This window comes from Gadus macrocephalus, chromosome 20 (genome assembly GCF_031168955.1).
Source record: "Gadus macrocephalus chromosome 20, ASM3116895v1".
NCBI lineage: Eukaryota > Metazoa > Chordata > Actinopteri > Gadiformes > Gadidae > Gadus > Gadus macrocephalus.
Window position 1 is genome coordinate 21549641 of NC_082401.1, and position 26159 is coordinate 21575799.

The window sequence follows — 26159 nt, forward strand, 5'->3', positions numbered from 1 at the left end:
AGGGCAAGGTTTGCCCCTGTACGTCAGAGTCCGTGCATGCATGTGTATGTGTGTGTGTGTGTGTGTGTGTGTGTGTGTGTGTGTGTGTGTGTGTGTGTGTGTGTGTGTGTGTGTGTGTGTGTGTGTGTGTGTGTGTGTGTAAATGAGAGAGAGAGAGAGAGAGAGAGAGAGAGAGAGAGAGAGTGAGAGAGAGCGAGAGAGAGAGAGAGAGAGCGAGAGCGAGAGAGCCCATAGGACAGCTGAGCCCCCCTTCCGTCCCACTCAGAGGGAAATAGCTTGGAAGTCATGAGGAATCTTTCCCAGTACCTTCTATCCTCATATACATGGGTCTGAGGAGGAGAGGAAGGGAGGGGGGGGGGGGGGGGGGGGTCCGGGACCGATATAGATAAGAATTAAAGCGGGCAGAATGTGTGGTCTTAGTCCTGCCTGAGTTACTGGCATCAGCAGCTGAAAGGCCCTCTGGAATCATTAATTCCCCTCTTGATCCTCCACATCTACCAAAGAAATCAAGGGGGTGGTGGGTAGGGTCACTGCCGAGTGACAGTGAAGGACAGCGGTTGAAATAATGCCCTATAGAGGCTCAAAACTTATTGGAAAAATGAAATAATTATATATACTGTAAATATAGGATTACCCGTTCATCTAAAGGCCTACATACACCCATACACACCAACACTGGTGTATTCTCAAATACAAAAAAGAATAACAATTAATTGTTAATTTGTGTATTTTCACCTTTTAATCAACAACTTTGGCAATTTGTAGTTTTGAAGCTACTAAATGATATGGTTTGAATTCATATCAGTTCAACCTAAAGGATGACCATACATAGTGCAAAACATATGACCAGGAGAGGGTAAATCTAAATTTGACCCTTGTCTCTCCTAATTCTCCACTCCCCTAGATCCCATATGCTAAGGGTGAATTTGCTATGACCCTATTCATACAGAGACAGTCTTACAGGTAAACAAATTGCACTCTTTAAATTTAGTACATGAAGTGTGTTTTGTGAGTTGCTTAAACCGAACAAACTCGTTACAAATATGATGGAAATTAATTGCGATTCTGGAGCAATGGTAACGTCGCCACTAGATCGGCGGGTAAATCGCTTTCAAACGTGTCCATAACGCATCTTCCATTTGCAGGAAAGTTTTACTTTGGATTAAATCCGAATGATTAAGGGAATGGATATTAGCTTTGCCCTTGTATGAACCGTTGTAAATACCTCAAGTGGAGATGCAAGATACGTTATCAAAATCCATTTACCTATGAACTATTATCAATCCGTCCATGAACTTTTCAACATACATGCGCAATCTTTGCGTTAAGGGCCAAGGCGGTGCGTAATTTGGCACACAAATGTTGCATTGAGAGGGTACCGAATATGCCAAGTGACCTAAATCAACCTTTGGATCGTAAAATCGTTTTCCCAGGCTCGATAGATGGCAAAATAAACAGAAGTCCTATGTGGAGTCTCCAACGCTATTTACAGAGGGGTACCCGGGTACCCCCTCCCCTCCCCTTTCCCTGCGCCATCCAATCCAATCACAACGACTTCTTTGACGGAGGTAACGACCAACATGCCCCATATATATACGCCCAGAAGACAATTCCCTGCTCCGAGTCCCCTCCACTCTTGTGTCCTAACCTCAAACGGGAATTTCTTGTCAGGTCCAACCTAGACTCAAAACACAGAAAAATGGCACCCAAAAAGGACGTTAAGGCTCCCGCAGCCGCCGCCAAGAAGGCCGAGCCCGCCAAGAAGGCCGAGCCCGCACCCGAGCCTGTGGCCGCACCTGCACCAAAGACCGTGGACCTGTCCGCCGTCAAGGTAAGAAGCCCCCCCCTATGGACTCAGATCAGCGTGGACATATCCTGAGAAGGAAATACCAGTTCAGAACAAAAACAGGATTTGTAGAAAAAGGTTATCTGATGATGATGATGATGATGATGATGATGATGATGATGATGATGATGATGATGATGATGAGTAGGATGGTGTGAATATGCCTAATGGACTATTGACCGTTTGTGCTTTCTCGGTGGTAAATTATAACATATAGCCTATATTGAAGTTGATTCTGAACAGTTTATTTGCAATGGGATGACACACGTTTTGCTGGAGGTGCACGCACTCATTGGCCCTGATGGTGCACCGAATAGAACAAGTGCGGCTCATTGGTATCCAGTGGTACTACTACCCAGTATGACGGTTGTCTGCCCAGAACCAGTGGCTCAGTGAGGCGTTGCATCCCACTTCGACCTTAACCACACCCATCGCGTCTTGTGATTGGACTAAATGAACGGGGACAAAAAGGCCGACTGCTTAAGTGGCACCAAATGAGGAGATGTTACTGTACCTTAAGATGGACCTCCGAGTATCAGTTACCTCCATCTGACTATGAAGCTAAATTTGGCAAAGACGTTACTTTAAGTCACGATTACACTCGGTCCAGACCTCTATCAGATCTACCGAACCGGCGCGTCATGCGCACGCATGTCAACTTCCCACCGAGTGGCGGGATGTGGATGAAGCAACAGATAACTTGTTATGGAGACATTTTATCACGCATCATATTTCTTAGATTTCTTTGGGATTCGGGTTGTTTGCAAAACTGTTTGCTGTATAACTACAATCAGCCTATTTGGACTGTGTCACCGAAAGCTCATCACTTAAAGTCCATTAAGTGTGAAAGCTCATCACTTCACAGTGGGCATGAAGTCGCTGAATACATCAGTGAGATGTTTGCTAGTCTTAATTTGTATGCAGCATATACATCAAAGGCGCGCAATTGCGCAAACACGCGCACACACGCAAACACACGCGCATACACATTTGCGTGGGTCCATCACTAGTGCCATGGATTTTCAAGTAGTGCCACTATGTTAGCCCTTGATGTAATAATTACAGCTCCATAGCATACCTGACTTAATGGATTTGTTGCATTGGTCTCTAGGTGGACTTCACCCCAGACCAGATGGAGGGTGAGTACACTTTTTCATAATATGTTGTCCTCATGCATACTTTCATTCAACTGTTGGTGACTTGGTCCCCTCAATAATTATATGCAAAAAAATAAAACAATCAAACAATTAATTTTCGAAAATTCAGGACGTAAATGGCCTTGACTAGAAACAGAGGGATGGGTTTATTGTCGTAATGCTATGCCATTCATTCATGACACGGTGATTGAATGAATACAGGAACCAACTGTATTTCCATAGTATTTGCGGTGGCCGTTAGACCGCCCCTCAGCCATACCGACGTCAGCTCGTATACGCTGTGGTCAGCATTCCCTTCCATTACCCAGGTCATGCGGGAGCACCTGCCTTTAAAAGGAGGGGGCTCATGTTCCCAGCTATGTTTATCAATTCCAAGGCGGTCCTTTTATAGGGAGCCTTGTCCTTGTGGCCCGAGAGCCAGAGAGGGAAAGAGAGAGAGGGAAAGAGAGAGGGAGAGAGAGAGAGAGAGAGAGAGAGAGAGAGAGAGAGAGAGAGAGAGAGAGAGAGAGAGAGAGAGAGAGAGAGAGAGAGAGAGAGAGAGAGAGAGAGAGAGAGAGAGAGAGAGAGAGAGAGAGAGAGAGAGAGAGAATAGAGAGAAAGGGAGAGAGAGAGAGAGAGAGAGAGAGAGAGAGAGAGAGAGGAGAGAGAGAGAGAGAGAGAGAGAGAGAGAGAGAGAGAGAGAGAGAGTAAGAGAAAGAGACAGCTGAGCAGTGCAGGCTAATAAAGAAGCCTCCTTTATATGATACGCCTAATGCTTATGTACACAAACTCGGAAGTCAAGGCTACGGCGATGGCATCCAACCCATTTCAACGGCTTGTTATTATCATACTCATTCTTGATTCCTGTCGGCCTGTCCAAAACACATTTTCAACAAGTCTAACCTCTTTTTCCGTCCCTTCATTCCACCTCATCCACAAAACCAGGACTAACCTCCAAGTTTACTCATACATGTCCAGGTCAAACTGACAGGTCATTCATGAGTTGCATCGGCCACCTACAGTTTAAAGTCCACTACTCAAACCGTTTGTAGGCTTGTCGCGTAGGCCGGTTCATTCCCCAATTAGGAATATTAATTCCTATTTTGTGGATGATTGTCGTTTGATCCCATCAGGAAGCTATAAGGCCTTAGCAGTTATAGGCTACAGCCTGTATAGGTATTTTTGTTACACAAATTCTGACTCCCTTGTCTCTTCTGCCCACATGACAGATTACAGGGAGGCCTTCGGTCTGTTCGACAGGGTGGGTGACAACAAGGTATGCTACAACCAGATCGCCGACATCATGCGCGCCCTGGGACAGAACCCCACCAACAAGGAGGTGAAAGCCATCCTGGGAAACCCCTCAGACGAAGGTAGGAGGCACCAGGGGAGGAAGGGGGTCTTCAGTAGAGAGGAACCGTGTTACATATATATGGATACTTTGATCCATTTTAAAGTGAATACAAAATTCTAATTCCTTGGGGATACAGCCGAAAGCAAGTCATTGGGCACTGTCTAAAAAGGAACTAGATGTATATGTAAAATTAAATGAGTGCAGGGACATCATCACATGCCCTTCATTTGAGTCATTGCAAATACCTATGCCACAGATATGGATATGATTTGTTTTTCATTCTGTGTGATTACGAAAGAGTCAACACCTTCTGAAATGTACACAATGGGCGGTATCAAGTCTCACCCTACCATTGCTCCTGCTTGAAGTCTTCAACTTAAAAAACACCCCTGTTGGTTGTTTTTTCTTCCACCACAGACATGAACTCCAAGAGAGTAGACTTCGAGGGCTTCCTGCCCATGATGCAGACCATCGTCAACAGCCCCAACAAGGGAACACTGGACGACTATGTTGAGGGTCTGCGTGTGTTTGACAAGGAGGGCAACGGCACAGTGATGGGCGCTGAGCTTCGTATTGTGCTGTCAACACTTGGTGCGTGGTGGCAGTGCAGTTATCATGACAATGTTAATAATAATGAATGAATTGATATATGCTGGAACAACAAGTGGTGAAAGCAACAAGAAAACTATAACATAGAATAATCCTAGGGCCTTTGAGGCCAAAATAAGGTTTATGTATATAAATTCTATATTATATATTAGGCTTTAGGCTTCAGTTCTGGATTTACCCTCAAAACACCAATATAAATGTAATTTAATACGATTTATGGATAGTTATGAATATAAAAAAATACAGTTTTTTGTATTTATTGAAGAAATTGTGATACAATAAAACCGTATTTATTTAGTTTACTTAATGCCTATTAAAGAATTACGTTTGTTGGATACTCTTTTTAAAGACGCAATGTAAAGGTTATGGCGAGTAGGACAAGGCTTTATTCCTTCGATGTTGTTTCGCCCCCTATAGGCGAGAAGATGACTGAGGCCGAGATTGACGCTCTTATGCAAGGACAGGAAGACGAGAACGGCTGCATCAACTACGAGTGTAAGTCTCAAGATCCACTCCACTTATAAACTCATAAAAATGTTAGGTTTTATAAATACCATCTAAATATCTGCCATACCTTAACTGTACTCCACTTTGACAATGACATGTAGTCCATATATTAACTTTTAACTTAAAATATAATATACATGGCATATATAATATATTGATTTATAATATGTTAATAATAATACTGAACTACCCGTAACATTGTTTCACCTAAAACATTTTCACTGCAGTCACTTTTGTTAAAAAAAGAAAGTAATTGCTGGGTTTCATTGTGAACATAATCATAATCTTAAAACATTAACAAAACGGCAACAATAAACTCTCTGAATTTGAGGTAAAGGTCAAAGTTCTAAAACCTTTCCATCTTTCTTTTCTCACCCACAACCCCCATTTCCCATACCTCCTTCTCCTTCGGCTGCGGTCTGGTGTTCAGCCTTCGTCAAACACATCATGTCTATTTAAGGACCCCGTCCACGGAGCATGGTTTCATGTTGCAGACCCCATGGTGTCGAGGCATCTACTCGCTGTTGCCCACCCCTGCCCCGGGGGAACTAGGGAAGGGGGGGAGGGAACAAAGGACTTTGAGATGTCACCCGTTTTATTTTGTTTTGTTTGGATAGACTTTTTTGTCTTCTTTATCTTCCTACTCTCTCTTGTCCGATCGGTGCTCTCCATGCATTTCATCTCATCTCACCTCATCTGCTCTTCCTCATTCCCCTCTTCTTCCTTGCTTCTATGGAAGGCGTTATGCCAGTACACGAGACCTGGCCCACGTGTGTTTGGGGAGGGGAGGGGAGGGGAGGGGCAGTGGGGCTCAACGATGACCATGAGTCGCTGGCTTGGCCCAGGACTTTCCGTTCAAATCAACATAAAACGTCCTAACCCGCCCCCTTAAGTTATAGTTTACTCCCCTCTGCTGTTTCGCAAATAAACTTTTCACAAACTCCAGTTTTAGTTTAATCCAGTTTTTTTGGTGTGTTCGTTCTTGGTTGTAAATCATGCACCACGGTGCTAAGATGAAGTGAAGCCAGGTTCATATTTCTTGCCAGACTTAAAAAGGAAATAGAAACCCATTGTTTTGAAGGAGCCAAGCATACATTGCACAAATCTCAAATTTATTTTGGACGGGGAATTTTACCTTTTGCGTCTTTCCAGACAACAGTTTTGCGCTTTGGCTTAATCATTACAATCTATTGATCCTTATTTTTTTTTTACTAAAATGACGACAGCACTCCGATATCAGTTTTTGTCCTTATTTTATTGTTATTAATTGCTTTACCTAGAGTCATATCAACAGGAGAAAAACTGCATACATCAACTTGACCTTTAAAATACATTTACAGTTGCTGTAGGGTGGGTTGGCAGTACAGGAATAAAGGGAATGCAGAAAAAACACAGAAGCAAACAAACACTAGCAGGTGAGGGTTCTAAGAGCTGGGGAAGGAGGCAGGATGTACCACAAAAGTGTTAGCGGAAAAAGAAAACTAGATTAACACGTCCTAACATATGATAGAGGAATATTCCCTTTTTTGTCATTTTTCTTTTCTTTTATGAAAATGTCATTTTTTTAATGCGTTTTCTGTTGGTTTTCTTCCATCGTTTCCTCTCTTACCCTACGCATCGCCACAAAACGGTCTGACACAGTTGCATCCTTATATCAAAAACAAAACAGAAACAGCTTGAAATCTCCAAAAAACTCAAAACACGCGCACAGTTTCCAGAGACTTTCCCCATTGAATCTCAGGTCCAATTTGTGTTCTGTCTAGTCGAAAGACCCCTTCTTACGGGCCCGGTGACAGCCTGCCTGGGATAGTGGTGCTGTAGGGGGGTCCTCACTATCCAATCTATTTACACTTTTATCCAAAGCGACCTACAGGGAATTCAGATACATGTACTTAAGGAGCAGGTAGGGAATTGGGCATCTGGCACCAGGATGCCTACTACAAGTATACCGCGAACAGTGAGGATCCAACCCAGTACCTGTTTGAACCCAGTAGCCACTACACTATCATGCCCCGATACATACACCATCCAATCCTCTCGCGCCAAGGAAACAATCATCTACAGCAATCGGAGTCACTCTGCAAGGCATCACAGTTTGAAAGACACATATATTCTTTAGCCGTTATTGGTTGTTTGTTTTCTTCCTAAGTGTTATGTGTGGGGTGATGGATTATTTTTCTTACGGTTGGTTCTCGAGTGGAAAAACACAAGCACAGCACATTTCTAGGAGGCCTGCTTGCACACTGTAAACGGCTAAAAACTACAAAATATACTTTTTTTATCCAATTATTTCAGGAAATAAACAAATGATTGTAATACTTTGAAGTACAAAATAGCTTCTTTTCTACAAGAGCTGATACATGCTTGCATATCATGGACTTGTTTTTTTTAGCAATTTTGAACTTTGAATGCAATCTCACAGTTACCAGACAATTATCCAATCGTTTCATTTTCTAATCAAATTCAATATGATGGAGGTGTCAAATAAGTTGTGTTTTATACATGTATTTATATATATATATATATATTAGTTAAATATAATATCTACGAATGATGGTAAGAATACTTGATTCTTTTGCGACGGGGGGGGGGGGGGGGGGTTGTCTGGCATCCATGCACATTTTAAATAATACGTGCTGCTAGGGATCGGTGGTCACATGACGTGTCTAATTAGTGTATAGCGAAGAAAAAGCACCGCAGCATGTTCCCAGCACTGACCCCGGACCTGCGGAGCTCCCACCCGGACACTGTTCCATGCGAACCACGGTGAGCAGGTCTCGGGACCAGTGCTCGGAGACCAGGACTATTCTATTGACAATCGTAGTGAAAAGATACCAAAATGGAAGGGCCAACGCGCACTGGGGTGGACTGGATAGGAGAACAGAGGAACCAAATGATGGCCGATCCTTCCTGTCGTCTCGTAGTTGTGATGATTAATTCACTTTTTTAACAGGTGTGTGCGTATGTATGTGTGTGTGTGTGTGTATTTGTTTGTATGGGGAGGGAGGGGGGGGGGAGAGACGCAGTGGCAGGTGGCTAATAAATAAGAGCTGTGGGTAACCATAGAGCGTTGTAGTTTGTGTTGGGGGGGGGGGGGGGGTGGGCTGCGTGGTTTGGCAGATCTTGGCGGGGAGGAGGGTTTGTTCGTCGACGCGAGGCGTATACATGTTTTAGTCAGTGGACTTCCGGAAGAAGAGCGGTGGTGGAGGTCGCGGCCGGGGCGGCGGGGGGGTAAGGGTGGTGCACCTACGGTGGCTCACAATCCCTGCTTGGCCAGGGCGGCCGTGACGTCCTCGGCCAGCGTTGCCAGCTGCGGGGACTCCAGCATGTCGAGGCTGCCGGAGGAGGACAGCAGCCGGCCCCCCGGGGACCCCCCCTCGGCACCCTCGCCCTCTGACTGCGACGTGACCACGATGTCCGCGCCGGGGTCCCGCGGCTTGGCCTGGAACATCACCTTGTGGCTCTCGATCTGTGAGGGCGGTGGTGGTGGCAGGGGGAGGGAAGGGATCAGATCATAATGAGAAACCGGCTCATCGTTTCTCAGGTAATGGCGACAACGCATTCACATCAAATGTGTTTCACATTTCAAAGGCCCTGAGCCGGCCTTTGAAATCTGCTTTTGGGTTATTTCCCCCCCCCCTCCAAATTGGTTTCAATAGGTGGAGGACAGGTGTGTCGCATCAACGCTTAACGAGAAACTTCACCCATTTCCATTAAGCTTTGTATCGTTAGAAACCCACTCATATTTTTGAATGGTCGTGCATCATTCCCTTATTTTCTGGAGAGACTGGAGAGATCTGTATCGATCTCCAACACTTCCTGTTTAAGATGACGCAATATGACGATTTTTGCGTAGAAGTAAATAGGAAGTGTAAGAGGGGAGGATTCTCGTAAGACTACAAGCACTAGTCCCACGCCCCTATAGGGGGTGGGACCCACTGACGCTACAGACCTATTAGAGCAGTGCCAGTGGGTGGGACTTCACCAGCAGAAACTAGCATCCACAGCGTCTGAAGCTAAGCTAACAGAGGCTGTTGATAAAACTGAAGTACAATTCACTGAGTTCACCAACTAATACTCTTCACTAGAAATGTTGTGTAATGATTTTCAAGCAGTCTTGCGGTATCAGCTTGGTAGATGGAACAGCGAGGTGTCCGATAGGCGGAGATCTAGATCAGCGGGAGTGGCCAGCGAAGCTGTGCATTGTGGTGCATGGTGGGAGTTGTTCAATCCACAAGCGCCAAAAAGTCACTTTCTGCCTTTTCTCGGTCAAGACGGCACCAAATTAGAATTTTATTTTATTATTCGACTACATATAGGACCCAATTTCAATACATATTCATGCCTACACCGGTGAAATGCTCCTTTAATGAGCAGGTACTGTAACTATAAGAGCCAATCCCAGTTAAAGCATGTGATAGCATACGTTTAACCTATAGGGCGAAACATACAATGCAAACCAATTTACAAATGGATTTTGGAGATTCAAGTCCAAATGGCGGAATAAAGTTAAAGTATACACAGAAACGTACAGTTTATAGAATAACCCCATACCAAAATGCAAAACAGCACAATCGTGTTTGTGTTTGACGTCTCCATAGACCTATGTTTCGACTTACATTTCTGTTATTGAATAAAAAAAAAATTGTAAATCGTTCCACGCGTTGGGAAGACCTTAGGATTGAATGGAGAACGACGGGTTGGGGGTTGTCTGTTGTTATGGGTGGGTGAGGCACTTACCAGAAAGGGGCCACGGCCGATGGGCTGCCCTGCATTGTCCAGGGAGCCAACCTTGGCCTGGGCCTTGTCTTTGAAGTCCAGCCTGACGCTCTCGATGCGGATGTTGCCGCCCCCTAGTATGAAGGACGAGGGACGCCGAGGAAGGTTACACACTACCAAAGACACACACTGACAGACTGAAACCAGCCAACCCTTTAGAAAGCGCAAGTGTATGAAAATGACCTGAGACACTATCAAGGTCACTATCGATTGACGACTACAGATAGCAGCGACACAAGGTTTTGGTTCTGGATGCGAATGATTGCAATTAGAAATGTCAGAGCTTCAGTACATCTATCCATGTCATGACTAGGCGGACATGACTGTACTACTGTACATTCTCTTGTACAGTGCTGCTCTGAAGTCCTATTCTGCAGCGGTCAGGCTATTGTTTTTCAGACGCTGCCATGACATTCCCCCACGGCAATTGTGTTTGTTGGGGAAATATATGCAATATAACGCTATATGCAATGACACTTAAGGACATCTTCCGCATTTCGCAGTGTTACGTCATGATGACAAGGTTTGGAAAATGGCCCAGCAGGTGGCGCTGTAGCACAGACATTATATATTATATATATATATATATATATATATATATATAGCCATCTGGGAGGCAATCCCGGTCTCCCTCCCTCCCTTCTCCCTCCACCTCTCTCTCTTCCTCTCTCTCTCTCTCTCCCAGACATTGCAATTAATTAATAGGTAATTTCATATCTTCATTTGTTGATTAGTTAGCGGAAGACAAGATGGTGGTACTGATATGAAATTTAAATACATCCTTCTATCAGCTCTGCCATCACATCTTTTAGTGAATTCATTGGCAGAGGTTGTACTTTCCGTACATTAGATAAATACTAGATAGTCTATTTCATAGAAAGCCCTGGTTGCACAGATATATTGGTTTGTTCCGAAATATTGATGTTGATTTGGTTTGCATGTGCTTAACTCATCATTTATTTAAAAAATGTAGTAGTGGGCAGAGACTTGGACTGATAAAGTGAAGACCATTTTGGTTAGCAGTGGTAAAAATTAAAGAAAAGGAAAAATATGAAGTGGTCCTTAAAGGTTATGCAATGGTCCTTAAAGGTTCATCAATTAAACCAATGACTTAAATTAAATATAATAGGTTAATATATTCTACTACAATATAATACATCATTCATGGGGTCTTAGTTCACGAAGATTACATTAAATAACTCCGGGACTAAATGCAGTGTGGTCACATTCACTGTGTTATACCTGGAGAAGGGTTGAATAACAAGGAAATTGAATTTGTGTAAGAATCAACGACACAATTTAAACATCCACAATAATGCTCTCCTGGCCGTTACCTGGTCTATGGTGGATGTTGTCCAGGGATCCACATTTTGAGGTCACATGACTCAAGTCTATCTTCTTGTTCTGGATCTGTACCTGTAGTGGACGATGAGGGGAGATTCCAAAGGAAGTTCTCAATAAGGTCATACAAACTCTCAAAGCTACACATGATGTTCTCCAACGTTGGACGTGACAGAGATAGCTTTGAGAGCATGAAGGTGTTTTAAGCCATAATTGCTGCTCAATATAAACCTTCTGTAAGGGCTGAACAATTAAAAAAACAGCGTAATATATCGTTGAATAATAACATCCCACTATTCGGAAACGTTACATTCGTCTTTTTGTTTCCCATTGTCATAATATTGCATTAAATATCTATAACTGAATGAAGGTTAATGAACTGTAGAGTTCAGTTGTTTATAGTTAAACACAAATTACTCATAAACACTGTGGATACCTCAAGCGTGAACGAATGATTGACACAATCTGGGACGCAAAAGCAACTGATCGTACAGAAAAAAACTGAAAACTTAAGAGAGTGAGAGAATAGTGTTTAAATTAAATATTCTACAGGGAAATGACACACATTAAATACGAGGCCGCTGTATTTCTGTCGCAACACACACCCTGTGGATCTGAAAAGAGAAATGAATCAATCCATTTATGCAAGATTTGCTAACATATTCAGAGCGCGAGCGAGCATTCCGCGCTTATGCAGATGTTATACCAGATAGGGAAATGTTTGAGGTTCATTGACCTAGCTGCAATTACTGCTATATCTACATGTCCTTAACTGCTTTCTATTTGATACAACATCCTCATTACGGTTTCTCTGGTTGTTCTCCATACCGAGGTGTCACACACAATGTCTGCTGGAGTAGAAAGCCAATAAATCGCTCAGTGTTTCGAACAAGAACAACAACGAGAGAAGCTGAGTTCTTGACAGTTGACTATTGTTAAGTTCCTTGCGGTCCAACACACAAACACACACACACACACACACACACACACACACACACACACACACACACAAACACACAGCAACACCAAACAGAACAAGAGCGCCGACAAGCAGCTCTGCTAAACCGAACCCCACCGTGGAGGCTAAAGCGCCACGCTCCTGGAACCGTGCTCACTAAGATGTGTGTGTGTGTGTGTGTGTGTGTGTGTGTGTGTGTGTGTGTGTGTGTGTGTGTGTGAGGGGGAGGGGGGGGGGGGGGGGGGGGGGTACCGATCTGAAAACAACATAATGAAAAAGAGGCTTGGAGGAAATCACTTCACACACGCACACGCACACACACACGCACGCACACACACACGCACGCACACACACACACACACACACGCACACACACACACCACAAACGTTTGCACAACTGAAGCACTAAACAAACAGTATCCTTGTTTCTCACACCTAGGTTGAGCACGGCAGTGATCCCGCCATTCAAAGCGGTAGTGGTGGGAGGACACGTTGTGAGACAGAAACAGTGCAATCCAATTGGTGCACGACGAACACGATACGGTCCATTTTACGTATGATAATCCCTTGTGGATCCGAGTGATTTTCAAAGTTCACTGAGGACGTCCGACATTTCCAGCCTCGTATCAAGTTGAAAGTGTTCCAATTCATTCAAAGGCATAACAACTGAAGTGGAAGCCCATAGGAGAGACATGGGGAATGCTAAGTAACACACAGAGTGAAAGATGAAATTACATTTTGGCTTTGGAATTGTAATCATGTTATAGGTCCCTGTGCTCATAATGGTCTTTGTTCAGGAGAGAGTACCTACTCTAGTTTCTGTTTGCCCACCAGAGTAGTCTATAAAGAATACAATCCCTGAGAGCCAGAGAGTTTAGTAAGGTCAAAACATTTGAGATGTTTTTAGTTAATGAATGAATGGACATAATATATGAAGCCAACAGTATGAGTATGTCTCGAGGGCTGCCAGCAATGATATACTATGGGGTGCTTCTACCTGTGGTTGAAAGTAGCAGGAACGAGAAACAGACACAGAAAAAGTTGAAGCACAGACTTTATACATATTTTGAAATCGGGATATATCTTTGGAGAGAGAGAGAGAGAGAGAGAGAAAGGAAAACCTCATGGTGAAATAAATGAAGATTGTGCTGTGGAAGAAGAGCTTGAAATTCATGGTTGAGTTAAAGGACAGTACCGGTATGGGTGATCAAACCATTGTAACCGTCTTCAATAAAACCATTTAACCATATCACTTGTCAAAATTGCTTTCATGTACTGATTCTGCTAATCAATATTAGCAGAATGTGTACACCAGCCACGAAAACACTATAAATATAGCACTAAGTCTTTGTGATGCTTGTATGGCACTTCAACGTGATTTTGTCAACAAACTCCCTAGTGACCAACGTGCATTGATTCCAAAAGACGAAAGGTGAAATATAGCCATTGTTTATATCTTCGGCAGTGGCTCGCTGCCGTCCGGCAGAATCCTTACAAGGAAGTCCTTTTCAACAAATGATATTGGTGCAGGATGTTTTGGTGAAGCCAGGAGAGACGGTAACAATAGTTTCATCACCCAGAGCGGTATTGTCCTTTGAAAAAGAAAACCATACTGTAGTAATAGAAACAAAACAAAGCTGTACACTGATAATGACAGCTGTGTGCCAATGCCTATAATACAAATCTGTGCAGAAGTGATGATCAATTGATATTTCTTTGAATACCGCCTGTTGATTTGGTTTGTTTTTTTCGAGCATTCCAACTATTTTCATTTGAAAGAACAGAGGGACTGCAAACATGGTGGTGGGGCTGTTGATGAGAACATCAAGAGCAGACTGTGAATACATATATACCAGATGTCAAACTCTCAGGGGTATATATATCCAAACATAATGATCAACAAGAAGGTGAAACTTCACTGTAAATGTTGGGGGATGGCGGGGAGGACAACCGTAACATCAGAGATACACATGTTTAACTGCCTCTGAACAGCGCCATTTGAAATCTTTATCCTAAGGGGGAGGGGGGAGAAACTATTAATAACGTTGTTTTAAATGGCAGTTCGCAAAGTAGTTTTTAATGCAGATTACCTGAGAACAGGAACATTATAGAAACACTATGTATTACATATTCTATGAACATATACAGTCTTGACGTTTGCCAGAACACATGGGAGTTCTTCAGAAACTTCGCAGGGCAGTGCTAAAGCTATGACAGCTACGCTGGAACAATACGCACGTCAATCTAACCGGGGGGCACCTAACACACCTATACTGGGCAACATCGGCATGTTGAAGCTAGATTAAGGGGGAATCCTGTCTGAAGGCACTTCAACTATTTGCAAATACATGCCATGTTTTCTGGCAGGGAACGACGATGTAAGGGCTGAGTGACAAAAGGGGGAGCCCCTTTGCCCTCCACGTCCTCAACGGAGGGAGAGAAACAGAGGGATAGAGGAGGGAGGGGAGGGGAGGGGAGGGAACAAGGGGGGATGGTACGGTACATACATTGCCTCCGCGGGGAGTGTACTTCAGGTTATCCCTGGAGCCGCACTTTGACTGTACGCGGCTGAAGTCCAGCTTCTTGTTTAAAATCTGCATCTACGGAGAGATGCAGATAGAGATAGAGATGGGCCTCTTGACGGACACTGGAAGATGGATGTGATGGCTGCCTAGTGAACCGTGGTAGTGGCGGAGGGGGTGGTGGGGGTGGTGTGAAGGGGTACACGCATAGGGAGGGTGAACAGATGAAGGGACATTCAGGGCTATGGCATAGCAAAATGTTAAACGATAGATGACATGAAAATCTGTGCGTCCATTCGCAACTTCACCAAGCTGGAATTTTGTAAGCATAAATAATAAATAAGAAGTCAGTGTCAGGAGTGAGTCAAGAGCAGCAAGGGGCTGAGGTATACCAGCGGGTCTTTGGTCCAGGTCACACTGTGTGCGGCCGATAGATACAGGGTGACCGTGACCACACGCAGCACGGACTTCCAGATCCACGAGGCGCCACGTTTGGCCATGGTTGGCAGATTGGGGCCCCTGCACTTCTACAAGCACAATCATTGGACAGGTCATTGATTGGGGCAGGGGAGGGGGGGTGGCGGCTAGCTAAAGGAGAGAAACGGTCTGTAACAGGGCCTATGTGCAATACACACATAACAACTGAGGGAACTTTAAGCCAGGGATAGGGACTAGGGGTGTTGCTAACCTAGTGATCAATCAAACCAGACACATTGACATTTAGCCTCATCCATTGTCATAATTTGAGGACTTTCCTTTGATAAACCAGTTTGCTGCATCATGTGTGGTTCACTTGGATTCCATTTGTTCTGAAGTTTGACTAAGAACCAATCTCGACATTTACTGAACGTCAAGCATAATCCAGGTCGATAGCAGGAGGGAGGTTTCATTTGGACATGGAGTACGACGGTTTATAAACACATCCAGTGAAAATTCACATGATCTAAGCCAAAGGTGCTTGGTTATTATATTATATTTAAAGAACTGAAACATTATCCAAAATGATGGTATGAATTTGTAACATTTTTAAACACACAAAAATACTATTCAACTCGACTTTTTATAATCTTCTGCCCAAAGAAGGCTTAAGAATCACATATGAACGTGAATGCGTAAGTATAACACATTAGGTGGAGCAAGAGACAGGCCACTCTATCCCTCTCAGGGGGCTGGGTCTTCAGATAAAGCGGCCATAGAGACCCAGGTGGCGTTTAGAGTCAAGTGTTAGGAGTCTAGAGGCTCGCTACAGAGCACTCTGAAATATTCATGTTATGTTAGACCACTCTGGAGCCTTTCTATCAAAACAACACAGAGCCAAAGCCTTAAGGGAACAGATTAAATGTTAAAATTGTAACATTGCCTGCAGGCATTTGTCATTGGCTGAACACTAAAGAGACTTGGGGAAATGGTGAGGAACCCAAGGGGGGCGGGGCCGTTGGGTGTCGGGGGATTGGGGGATAGCCTCGTGAGACCATCCAGATTTCGAAGTTTGCATTTCGCAATGATTAGCATTGTGGCGTTGGTAGCAACTGATTTCCTAATATGGGCACGACCTTGCGTTGTTCAAAAATGGCCAGCCAATCAGATTTAATAACCAAGTGACGCATTTGATCTCTTTACTCTTGCCGATGCCGGTTGGAAGTAAAGCAAAATCATCTTCTCCTCCTTCTCCTCCTGTGATAAAAGCCTGTAAAATAATTGCTTCTTTATTTTAGTGATCTTTTTTACATTGTTATCCCGTCTTTTTGGGATGGCTCCGTCGATTTCTACACTTTCCTCAAGATCACCATTGTTTTGTAATTCTTCGCACTGCGGGGCTCCTCGTCATGAACTGAAACTCCATACCCATATAATGCTGATTGGTTCTGGCATTATTTTTTACCCTTGGAAGAGGCTTTCATGGAGGAGCTCGAGGCCCGACAGAATCTTCAGAGAGAAGCACAATGTGAACTCGCAAGACAAGGATGGTCTCACATGGCAAGGAGGGGAGGAGGGGCGGGGGCCTGCAAACGTCGCACTTCACCTCCTTTGTTCAGAAGAGAATGCTGTCATGACTTGTTTGGTCTGCCAAGAACACATCCACACAAACACAACACAAAAATGCCTGTTCTGGGAAATGAGTCATAGCAGACGTACTCTTACTATTTGTAAGTTACACACTCATAGTGACATACTGCAGCCGTGTCCAATCAGAATCGACACAACGTGATACCTCAACTCCACATGAAGCAGACGCAGAGGCAAAGGCAAAGGCTTCCAGATGCTCTCGGTAAAACCTATGCCGTGTATGGATGTAATATTTGGCTCTATCATCAGATTCTCAATGTCTCCAAATCCTGATATTTCAACCATATATGTGAAAATAAATAAATGTATATAAAAAAACTCATGTATTAAGTAAAAACGTATAACGTAGAATAATTACTGTGAAGAACCACACCTATTTACTGATTGCTACTCCACCACCTCAAGTAGAAAGGTCCCAATGATGAATTACCAGAAACACCTCTTCTTTGTACTGGTCCTGAAGTGCAACCAGCTACTCGCTTAAGGCTTAGTTATGGTTGGGCGTCGACGCAACACAAGGGGGTTTACGGACCCCTTACGTCCTTGCGGACCCTCCTTGCGTCACACCGAAAGGGCCTGATGTGCCCCCCCCCAAAAATTGTAACCTTGCGTCGAGGAAACGCAGCAGCAAGGGCTGTGATTGGTCGGCTCACTAAAACCCGACGCTCGAAGCGATGTCTGGTCATTGCGTTGCGTCAACGTGGAACCATAATTAAGCATTAAGTCAGATGAATACTCAGCAACAGAGTGAGGACAAGTGGATGAGTGAGGAGGAGGAGGAGGAGGAGGAGGAGGTGCTCAGTACTATGACGGTGGAATAAGCTACGACGGAGAGGACAGACGAAACAGGCGAGTAGGAAGTTAAAACCACAGGCAACAACCGAAGCTGGGAGACTTTGGGAGAACGTGAGAACAGACAAGATAAGCATGTGTGAGAAAGAAGGAAGGACAGAACAGGGCGTGTTTCATCACATTTCTATTGGAGGTGGGGGGGGGGGGGGTTGACGGTTGGGTGCATACCTGCCCTCCTTTGGGTTGGTACTTGATGTTCTCTGTCGAGCCGATCTTGGACTTGACGTTCTTGAAGTCGGGCAGCGGCTGGTTGAGGATGCGCAGCTGCTTGGGGGTGGTGGCGGGGGACTTGGGCGGCGTGCGCACCACCGCCACCGTCACCGCCCGGCGCTCCTGGGAGATGAGGCTGAGGGAGCGCGGCGTGGCCGGGTGGCGTGACGAGCTGGGGCAGCTGGGCGGGGTGCCGGGGGTGACGGCCGCGGAGCCCCCGCCGCGGGGGGTGGAGTGGCCGCTGCGCGCTGAGCGGGAACGCACCAGCGCGAGGCCTGATGGGAGAACGGCGCGCAGGAGTGAGTCGCTTCGCTAAAAGGGTTTGGGTCCACGGTGGGTTTTTAAAACAGCAACTTGCTGGTTGGCGTCCCGCCAAGGGTCGCTCAGGGACGGGCCTCTGGAAAATCGGTTATCATTTTTTTTATAGTATGTATTTCTGTATGTGATAATTTTTTTTACTTGGAATTATAGCTTGTTATTGTAATGGCTTGAGTACATTGGACTGAGATTGAATCAACGTTCACCCTCTTCGTAGAAACTAGGGCCAGAGTGAAATGGCTTGCTGTTGTTTAACAAAATGATGTTAAATCATGTTAAAATTAAATGGTGAAGTACTTTCCCCCACTTAACCGGTTGTATGTTGGGGTCCCCCCGTGCCATTTAAGTGCGGAGTCAAACACTAGAATTTAAACACTATGAGAATAAAATACCAAAAATGTTGAGGGGGGGTGTGAGCATTATAATAAGCGATTTTGTATACAAATATACAAAATCCTAACCCTTACCCTAACTGTTGCATTATGCTACGAAGTGTCTGAGAAGTTTAACCATCATCAAATTTTTAAAAAATGTATTTGCAACGTTCTTTCCCTGACCTCAATTACGACCAGCATATTGCTCTTAGTCATTTCATGTTATGATCCCAGGGTGCATTTAAATAAAAAAATGCAAGCATCTATAAGATCTAGATAATAAGTAAAGAAAACCAAATAGTCAAGGTGTATGGAAGGTTAAGCGATAATGAGCTATGGAGACTCTACCCGACATGCTAGAGGCGCGTCCAAGCCTGTGTTCGGCCTTCATCTCGGTGCGGAACGCTACAAGAGGAAAACAAGAGGGGATTCAATACATTTGGTGAGAGAGGCCTCATGTACGAGGCGGGGGAGTGAGGAGGGTGAGGGGGGAGGAGGAGGGGGGAGTAGGGAAGAGGGAGGGGGGAGGAGTGGAGAGTCAGACAAGAGTAAAGTTAGTTATTTTTGGGAGTTCATCTTTAGTTGACAGTATCCACATGTAAACCAGTAGATGTTGTGAAACAACTTATATCAGCAAAACAGGGCCAGTGTGAGGCGGCAAAGAGGAGGCCAGAGAGAGAGTGAGAGTGAGATTGAGATAGAGTGAGAGAGAGAGTGAGAGAGAGTGAGAGACAGACAGACAGGAGCAAAAAAAGGCTGACAGACAGACAGCCAAAAATATGATATTGTAATGCTATTTCCCAATGACGTTTAACACTAGTCTGAAGCAAAGGTGGAGAAGGATAAGTGAGGGGGAGCAGCTGGCTCACAGGTGGGTCTGCGTGGAGCAGTGGATCCCGAGCTGGTGATGGAGGTGGAGCTCTCCTCTTGGTCGTGGCCGCCGTGGCCGCCGTGGCGACCGTGGCGGGTCAAGATGGAGGCCGGCCGTGGCACGGAGGCGCGCTGCTCTGGGCTGCATGACCTTCCGTCCTGTCACAGAAACACGCAAAAACACACACACACACACACACACACACACATACACACACACACACGCACAAAGACAAACAAATAATGTTAAAGCTGTACACTGACGTGAACAGTATGATGAAAGCATAGGTAGATCCTGAGGTAATGATTCAACAATTTTAAGTATTAATTACTAAAATATTAGTTTTAACAATTTGAAATCCTCCTTAAAAATAACTAAATAATCACCAAGTTTTATTTCGGGCTACATTCCGCCACTTCCCTGATAAGGCTTACCTTCTTGCCTAAGGCTCTATGCGACAAAGGGAACAGAGGCTCAGCTGACGATGGGCGGAGCCTATCTAAGTCCTGTGCCAACTGTGATTTGCAGGAGGAGGCGGAGCTTGGCCGAGCTGGCAGGTGGGGAAGGCTTTTAACCACCCGTGATTTCAGTGCAGGGATCTTTGTAGGTTGCAAGCGTTTAGTATGGCACTGATGTGGCTGGATGATGAACATGAAGACGATGAGGATGATGATGAATATGATGACCAGTATGGTGGTCATTCCATTCCATGTGTGTAAGACCCATTTCACCCAAAAGACAGAAATAACAGAAAGATGGACACAGCAATTAAAATAGAAAGAGAAACAACAATGGATGTGGATAGAACCGTCATTCCCAAGATGTAAAAATGTAGGTGGTTGTAGGAAGATGGTGGGAGGGGGAGGGAATTGTGTTGGACAGGGGATCTTCAGGATTGAATTGATAACAGAAATGGAGCGAACAGCTCCAATTTCAGAGCAGCAACTCAGTTAATCAATGCTTGTGGGGTTGGATCAATCTGACAGGTAGAGCTTATACATTTTCAGTAAAAAATTCCAGTGTATGGTATGGTAATTTTAGAGGGGAAAAAAGCCTTCATCATGTGGAAAGAGTACAAGTGCTGGAGAAATGCCTGAAGTTGGATTAACACCCATAGTACATAAACCAACACAATCCATCAATGATTCCCGATGAAAACCAGTACATTATTTTCTTTTCATCCGTCTTTCTATTGTCCAATTGAGACGTCCGAAAAGCTGTCGTCGTGAAGCTTTTTGTACGTCTGGCCGGACACTTTGTTTTCTCCACCAATGGGCATGTTGCGGTGGGACTACTCACCACTCGGTCCAGGGACTGCCTTGCAACGCTGAAGGGGTGGCGGCCGTCTGTGGAAGTGGCTGAGCGACGACAAGAAGAGACAAAAAATGAAAGAGAATACAGGACAACAGAGAGATAGACGTTGGTAAGGCCTGCGTCACAGCATGATAGTGAGATGGTCCTTTCGTACTCATCTGTTCACACGTAGACCACTGCACATATGCCCATGCATACACTTTTACATGCATGCCTACTTCAAATATCCATATCTGGCATCGTTTTGTATCTAGTTGATATTAGGCGTATTTTGTGCACGGCAATGTGGTTGCACGACATTGGCTATAAAATGAGCACCAGGCAGGAGAGGGTTTACCAAACAAAGCACGTCATCGTCAATAACAACATATTCTATATTATATAACACACACCTCCCCCCCCCGGGGGGAGGTGTGTGTTATATAATATAGAATATGTTGTTATTGACGAATATGTTGTTATAAGTCTGAGCTTTTCATGTGTCACAGCAGAGGATCCATTGGAAATAACAGGCTAACTGTTTCTTTGACTGAGGAACATCAGACTCATCAGGCCAAAGAATACAACTGCATACACCGGTTGCCTGGCAACTGATGTGATTAACCAGAATGTGTGTGCTGCAGGTCTGACATAATAGATAATTGTATACCCACACCTTAACCAAGCACGGCAAGCTCTTTCAAATGGACTGGGAGTATCAAGATAGGGTTATTATCAAGGATTCAATAACTGGCACTTTTCAGTGCCATTACTGACTCATCTTCACTCAGGTGGTCAGCTGATGCTTCAGTATCGATCAAATCATTTACTTGGACCATTATTTCAGGGTGATTTTAATGTGTATGGACATTTAACATTGATTTTTCTAGATCTGATATGATCGATAGAGCACTGGGTATTACTTCATTGACATGATCGAAGAAAATATCCCAAAAATTAAATAAAGTCAAATGATGAAAGAATGGAAATAGCTTTTTTTATTTGGCAGGAAATGCAAAATGAAACCAAAAGTGTTACAACACGAAACGAAAAATGACAAAAAATAAAAACAATAATGATACGAAAATCACAATAATAAAAGGATGTTGGGGGTGAAGTATGGGATGAAGTGGTGGCTGGTAGTTTGACGTGCCACAGTCCCACCTGTAACCCTCCTCCTGGGACAGGAGTGGTGCTGGATGGGCCGCGTCTGGCGCGCGGAGGGCTTCATGGTGCTCCTCCTGGCAGGGGACCGGGTCTCTGCCTTCTTGGTCAGCTCTGTCTTCTTGATCACCGCTATGTCATAAGAGGCAGAGGACGCCATTCACACCATTGGAAAGACCGGACTTGTCCCATAATATCTCATCGATAAGTGTACTTGTCATCCTGAAAAAATAAACAATTAATGTGAATTTATTTGACTCAAGAGTCCCTAAAAAGAGACCAACCTTTTTTCTTTTTAGCCTCCTCCCTGGGGATGCAGACTGGTTCCTTACGCACGGGCTTGCGTTCTGGTGTGGACACGCGGCCCTTGGCCCTGCTCTCTTTAGCCATTGTCTTCACTGCCTTCTCTTGCTTGGTTTGCAGCTTCTCCTGCTTCAGGTCAGACGTCTTTGCAGCATCATGCGCCAATGGCAGCTGTTCCATCTCTGTGGCCATGCTCCTATCATCGTCTGCAGTCCAAAATGTCAGAGATATATCGATAAATATATGCAATTTCTGATAATAGGCAGTAAAACAGTGAAGCAAGGATGATAAGAATGAGGGAAGGTAGGAAGGGACAAACAAATAAACTGTGATAAGATATATAAAGCCAAACCAATAACACAGCAGAAGTGACCAAAAGGCTAACCTTGGGTGTCGATCCAGGAGCTGTCCAGGATGGAGTCGTCGATGGTGGTTTCATCTCTGTCGTAGCTCTCTGTCCGTCCCTCTGTCTCCGTGGTCTTGGCCTCCTTATCTGGAGAGGAGGGTATCTCTTGGGCCTCAGGGACATCCAATATCTCCTCTAGACTGCCAGCCTCCATCTCAGCCTCTTCAGCCTCCTCCACACACTCCTCTTCCTCTTCGGCACCAGGGACATGGTGGACTGCAGTCTCCGGGGGAGCGGAGAAGCGAACGCTGTGTCCCGGCTCCTCTCCTTCTTCATCGATGGTCTGGACGACAGTGATGAAGTCATCCTCCACGGTTACCACCGACTCGATTGCCGCACGGGGCTCTGGGATCTCCTTGCAAGCCTGCGTGGAAGTCCCAGCTTTTTCCCCGGTCCCGTCCAACACCTCGATATCATCCTCATCCTCCTGCGCTTCCAAAGAATCCTTCGCAGTGAGATTTGCATCTTTTTCACCTAACTTCACTCCAACAACAGTTTCGGTGGCCCCCAAAGCCGCCCCAACACTTGTCGCAGGTTTAGGCTCAGGAATGTTCTGGTTATTTTCTTTCTCTTCCTTTTCCCTCTTTGCTTTCTCCTCAACTTCCTTCTTTTCTATCTCTTCCTTCTCCTTCCTTTCTCCCTCTTCCTTCTCCTTCTTTAATTTCTCTGCCTTCTCCTTTTCTATCTCTTCCTTCTCCTTCTTTTCTTTCTCTTCCTTCTCTTTCTTTTCTATCTCTTCCTTTTCCTTCCTTTCTATCTCTTCCTTCTCCTTCTTTACTTTCTCTGCCTTCTCCTTTTCTATCTCTTCCTTCTCCTTCTTTTCTTTCTCTGCCTTCTCCTTTTCTTTCTCTTCCCGCTCCTTCTTTTCTCTCTCTTCCTTTTCCTTCTTATCATTCTCTTCCTTTTCTATTTTCTCTCTTTGCTCTCTCTCTTGCTTTTCCTTCTCAAACTCTTTCGCTATCTTCTCTTTCTCTTCCCGTTCTCTGTCCCCTTTCTCCCTTTGGGCTTTCATTTCTTTCTCAATCTTTTCATCCTCTTCTTTCTTTCTAATCTCCCTCTCTTTTATTTCTTGCTCCTCCTTCAACTTCCTCTCTGCCTCAAGTTTAGATTTCTCTTCCATTACCACCCTCTCTCTCTGCTCTTCTTCTTTCTTCTGTTTCTCTTCATTCATTTTCCTCTCAACCTCATCCTTCTCTTTCTTTTCTGCTTCCTTCTGTTCCCTTCGATTTCTCTCTGCCTCGTCCTTGCTTGTACCCAACACTGGTGAGATCACTCTTTTGGGAGAACCATAGGCTTCTACTTGTCGCTTGGCTGGGGAGAGCACTGGAGAGAGCAACTTGTCATCATCAATAACGCTGTCAACAGACGAGGCTGGGGAGGTTTTGGCAGGCTTGGCGATGTGGTCTTTGGCCACTCCGGTCAACTGGTACATCTCTTCGGCGTCCACCTCTTCGTAGGCCTCCTGGTGAACCAGCTTGACCTTTTCTCTCAGTTCCTGGAGCTCTCGCTCTTCCTCCATGCTGAGAGGACGGTCCTCCATCTCCAACTTCCGTATCTGCCTCTCATAGTCTGCAATCTCGGTGTCCGACACGGAACCGTCGCCGCTGTGCTGCTGTTCGGCCTCGCTCCCACATCTCCCGCCTTCTTCCAGAGTGACCGTCACAGTTGGTGTTACGAATGCCTCGGTGGGTGGGCTTGGTTTTATGGTCTCAGGTTTAATTTCAGAAATATCCAGCTTCACTTTATCTGCCTCAACCTTTTCTTCATCTGCATCCTTTTTGCCTGTCTGATTTTGGTCTAGTTTTATGTCACCATCCACAACCTCTATGGACTGGTTCTTGTCGTCCATTGATGTGTCTCTAACTGCTTGTTTTCTAGCCTGCTCAGCCATTTTTGCCTCAAGGACCGAGGGGGTAAAGGCTTGAGCGGATGAACCTATAGGGCTTAGGACATCAGCAGGGGATGGCATGGGCCCTGAATATTCACTAAACACACAATAGCCCATCTCTTCTATCTGGCTGTCGGATTTGCTGACTGAGTGGCTTAATTGTCCTGCGACGAAACTAGCCATCGGGTCACCAGTGAACACTTCAGCGGGGGCCTCAGATTTTTTTGGCATGATTTCTGGGTCAGTATTATCCGACGCCAGCCTAGAGCGTGTCCCAAGGTCTAGCATTTCAGGCAGGTCTGGTGCCATAACTGTACCATTTTTATAGGAATACTTGGAGTCCTCAGGGGATCCAGGAGACTCTGGCTGAGGGCTGGATATTGTAGCTTGCCCAGAACTCTGTGGAGGAGAGGAACAATCTGAAGTGACTGAGGCGGCAGTCTCCAGGATCAAGGGAGGAAAGGGTGACGGTTTCTCTACAGAGGGGGTAGTCACTGGGAGGTAGTCTGCCGTATCATCTAGACTTCCACTGGTATAGGACATTATATCCGTAGCTAGAGGAGAGAGGTTTCTAGGTTTGCCTTGCCCACTGGAATCCATTGCGCCAATAGTAATATTAAGGGAGTAACTCCTCTGATCTAAAGCTAATTTGCCAGGGGACAACTTGCAATCATTATTCCTGTCAGGAGCCAAGAAACTCCTGGTGTCTTCTGTTGAGCCTTTATTGGTTCCTGGCAATTCCTGGATCTGAGCAAGGGTGCTGTAGCTGATTTCTTGGGTCAAAGAATCAGTTTCAGTGTTCTCCTCTCCAACTGTGCTCAGTTCATAGTAACCTTCTGCTCTATTACGTGGAGCTTCGTCAACATCCACAGTAGAGGTTTCAAAATACGTTGACATCCCAGATTTGTCACGCGTCTCCATCGCGGCATCTCCTCCATGGGCTTTGACCTCCAAAGGAGAGAATTCAGAAGGTTCGATGACGGTGGTGAATTCAACCAACTCCACCGAAGGCTGCTTCTCAGATACGGTTATGGGTTCTCCATACATAGGCTGCAGGGTCATTGACCGTGTCGGTTCTTTGGCTTGATTTGGCGTACTTGCAGGAACAAAGCAGGGCATGTCCATGGTGGGACTCTCCGGAACCATCCTTTCCCCAGCAAAGAACTCCTGCATCTGGGGCTCGGCGCTGTCTTCGGCACGCTTGTCGGAGCCGATGCTGCATGGGCTCATGGACTCGCTCTGCTCACTGTCTTGCTTTTCCGATTCCATCTTCAACGCTGAAAGTACAACTTTTCAGTAGGATCTTTTTTTTTTCTTACAGATTCACAAATTGACACAGCCATGCAGAACATAATGAAAGC

The 26159-nt window shown here is 45.1% G+C and overlaps 2 protein-coding genes across 15 annotated transcripts in view; one reads left to right on the forward strand and one right to left on the reverse strand.

Annotated features, from left to right (window-relative positions):
* Positions 1–1598: 1598 nt before the first annotated feature.
* myl1 (myosin, light chain 1, alkali; skeletal, fast) lies at positions 1599–6397 on the forward strand. Its single transcript, XM_060040878.1, has 6 exons — positions 1599–1831; positions 2958–2985; positions 4212–4355; positions 4754–4927; positions 5363–5440; positions 5883–6397. The coding sequence occupies exons 1-6, from the start codon at positions 1700–1702 to the stop codon at positions 5909–5911; spliced, it is 585 nt and encodes a 194-aa protein (XP_059896861.1). The 5' UTR covers positions 1599–1699; the 3' UTR covers positions 5912–6397.
* A 1203-nt stretch (positions 6398–7600) lies between these two features.
* Positions 7601–26159, reverse strand: part of map2 (microtubule-associated protein 2) — a 67837-nt gene continuing 49278 nt past the window's right edge. For 10 of the 14 annotated variants that reach the window (XM_060040865.1, XM_060040866.1, XM_060040863.1 and 7 more), the window contains 13 exons: positions 22890–26075; positions 22486–22710; positions 22202–22333; positions 21044–21102; positions 20179–20382; positions 19743–19902; positions 19222–19278; positions 18140–18456; positions 15445–15579; positions 15038–15130; positions 11566–11647; positions 10193–10305; positions 7601–8921 (listed from right to left, as the gene is read on the reverse strand). In XM_060040865.1, the coding sequence (XP_059896848.1) occupies positions 8709–8921; positions 10193–10305; positions 11566–11647; positions 15038–15130; positions 15445–15579; positions 18140–18456; positions 19222–19278; positions 19743–19902; positions 20179–20382; positions 21044–21102; positions 22202–22333; positions 22486–22710; positions 22890–26075 (4976 nt within the window). In that variant the 3' untranslated portion in view covers positions 7601–8708. The remainder of the gene's footprint in view (positions 8922–10192; positions 10306–11565; positions 11648–15037; positions 15131–15444; positions 15580–18139; positions 18457–19221; positions 19279–19742; positions 19903–20178; positions 20383–21043; positions 21103–22201; positions 22334–22485; positions 22711–22889; positions 26076–26159) is intronic. The other 4 variants (XM_060040868.1, XM_060040867.1, XM_060040874.1 and 1 more) reach the window with 4 other exon arrangements.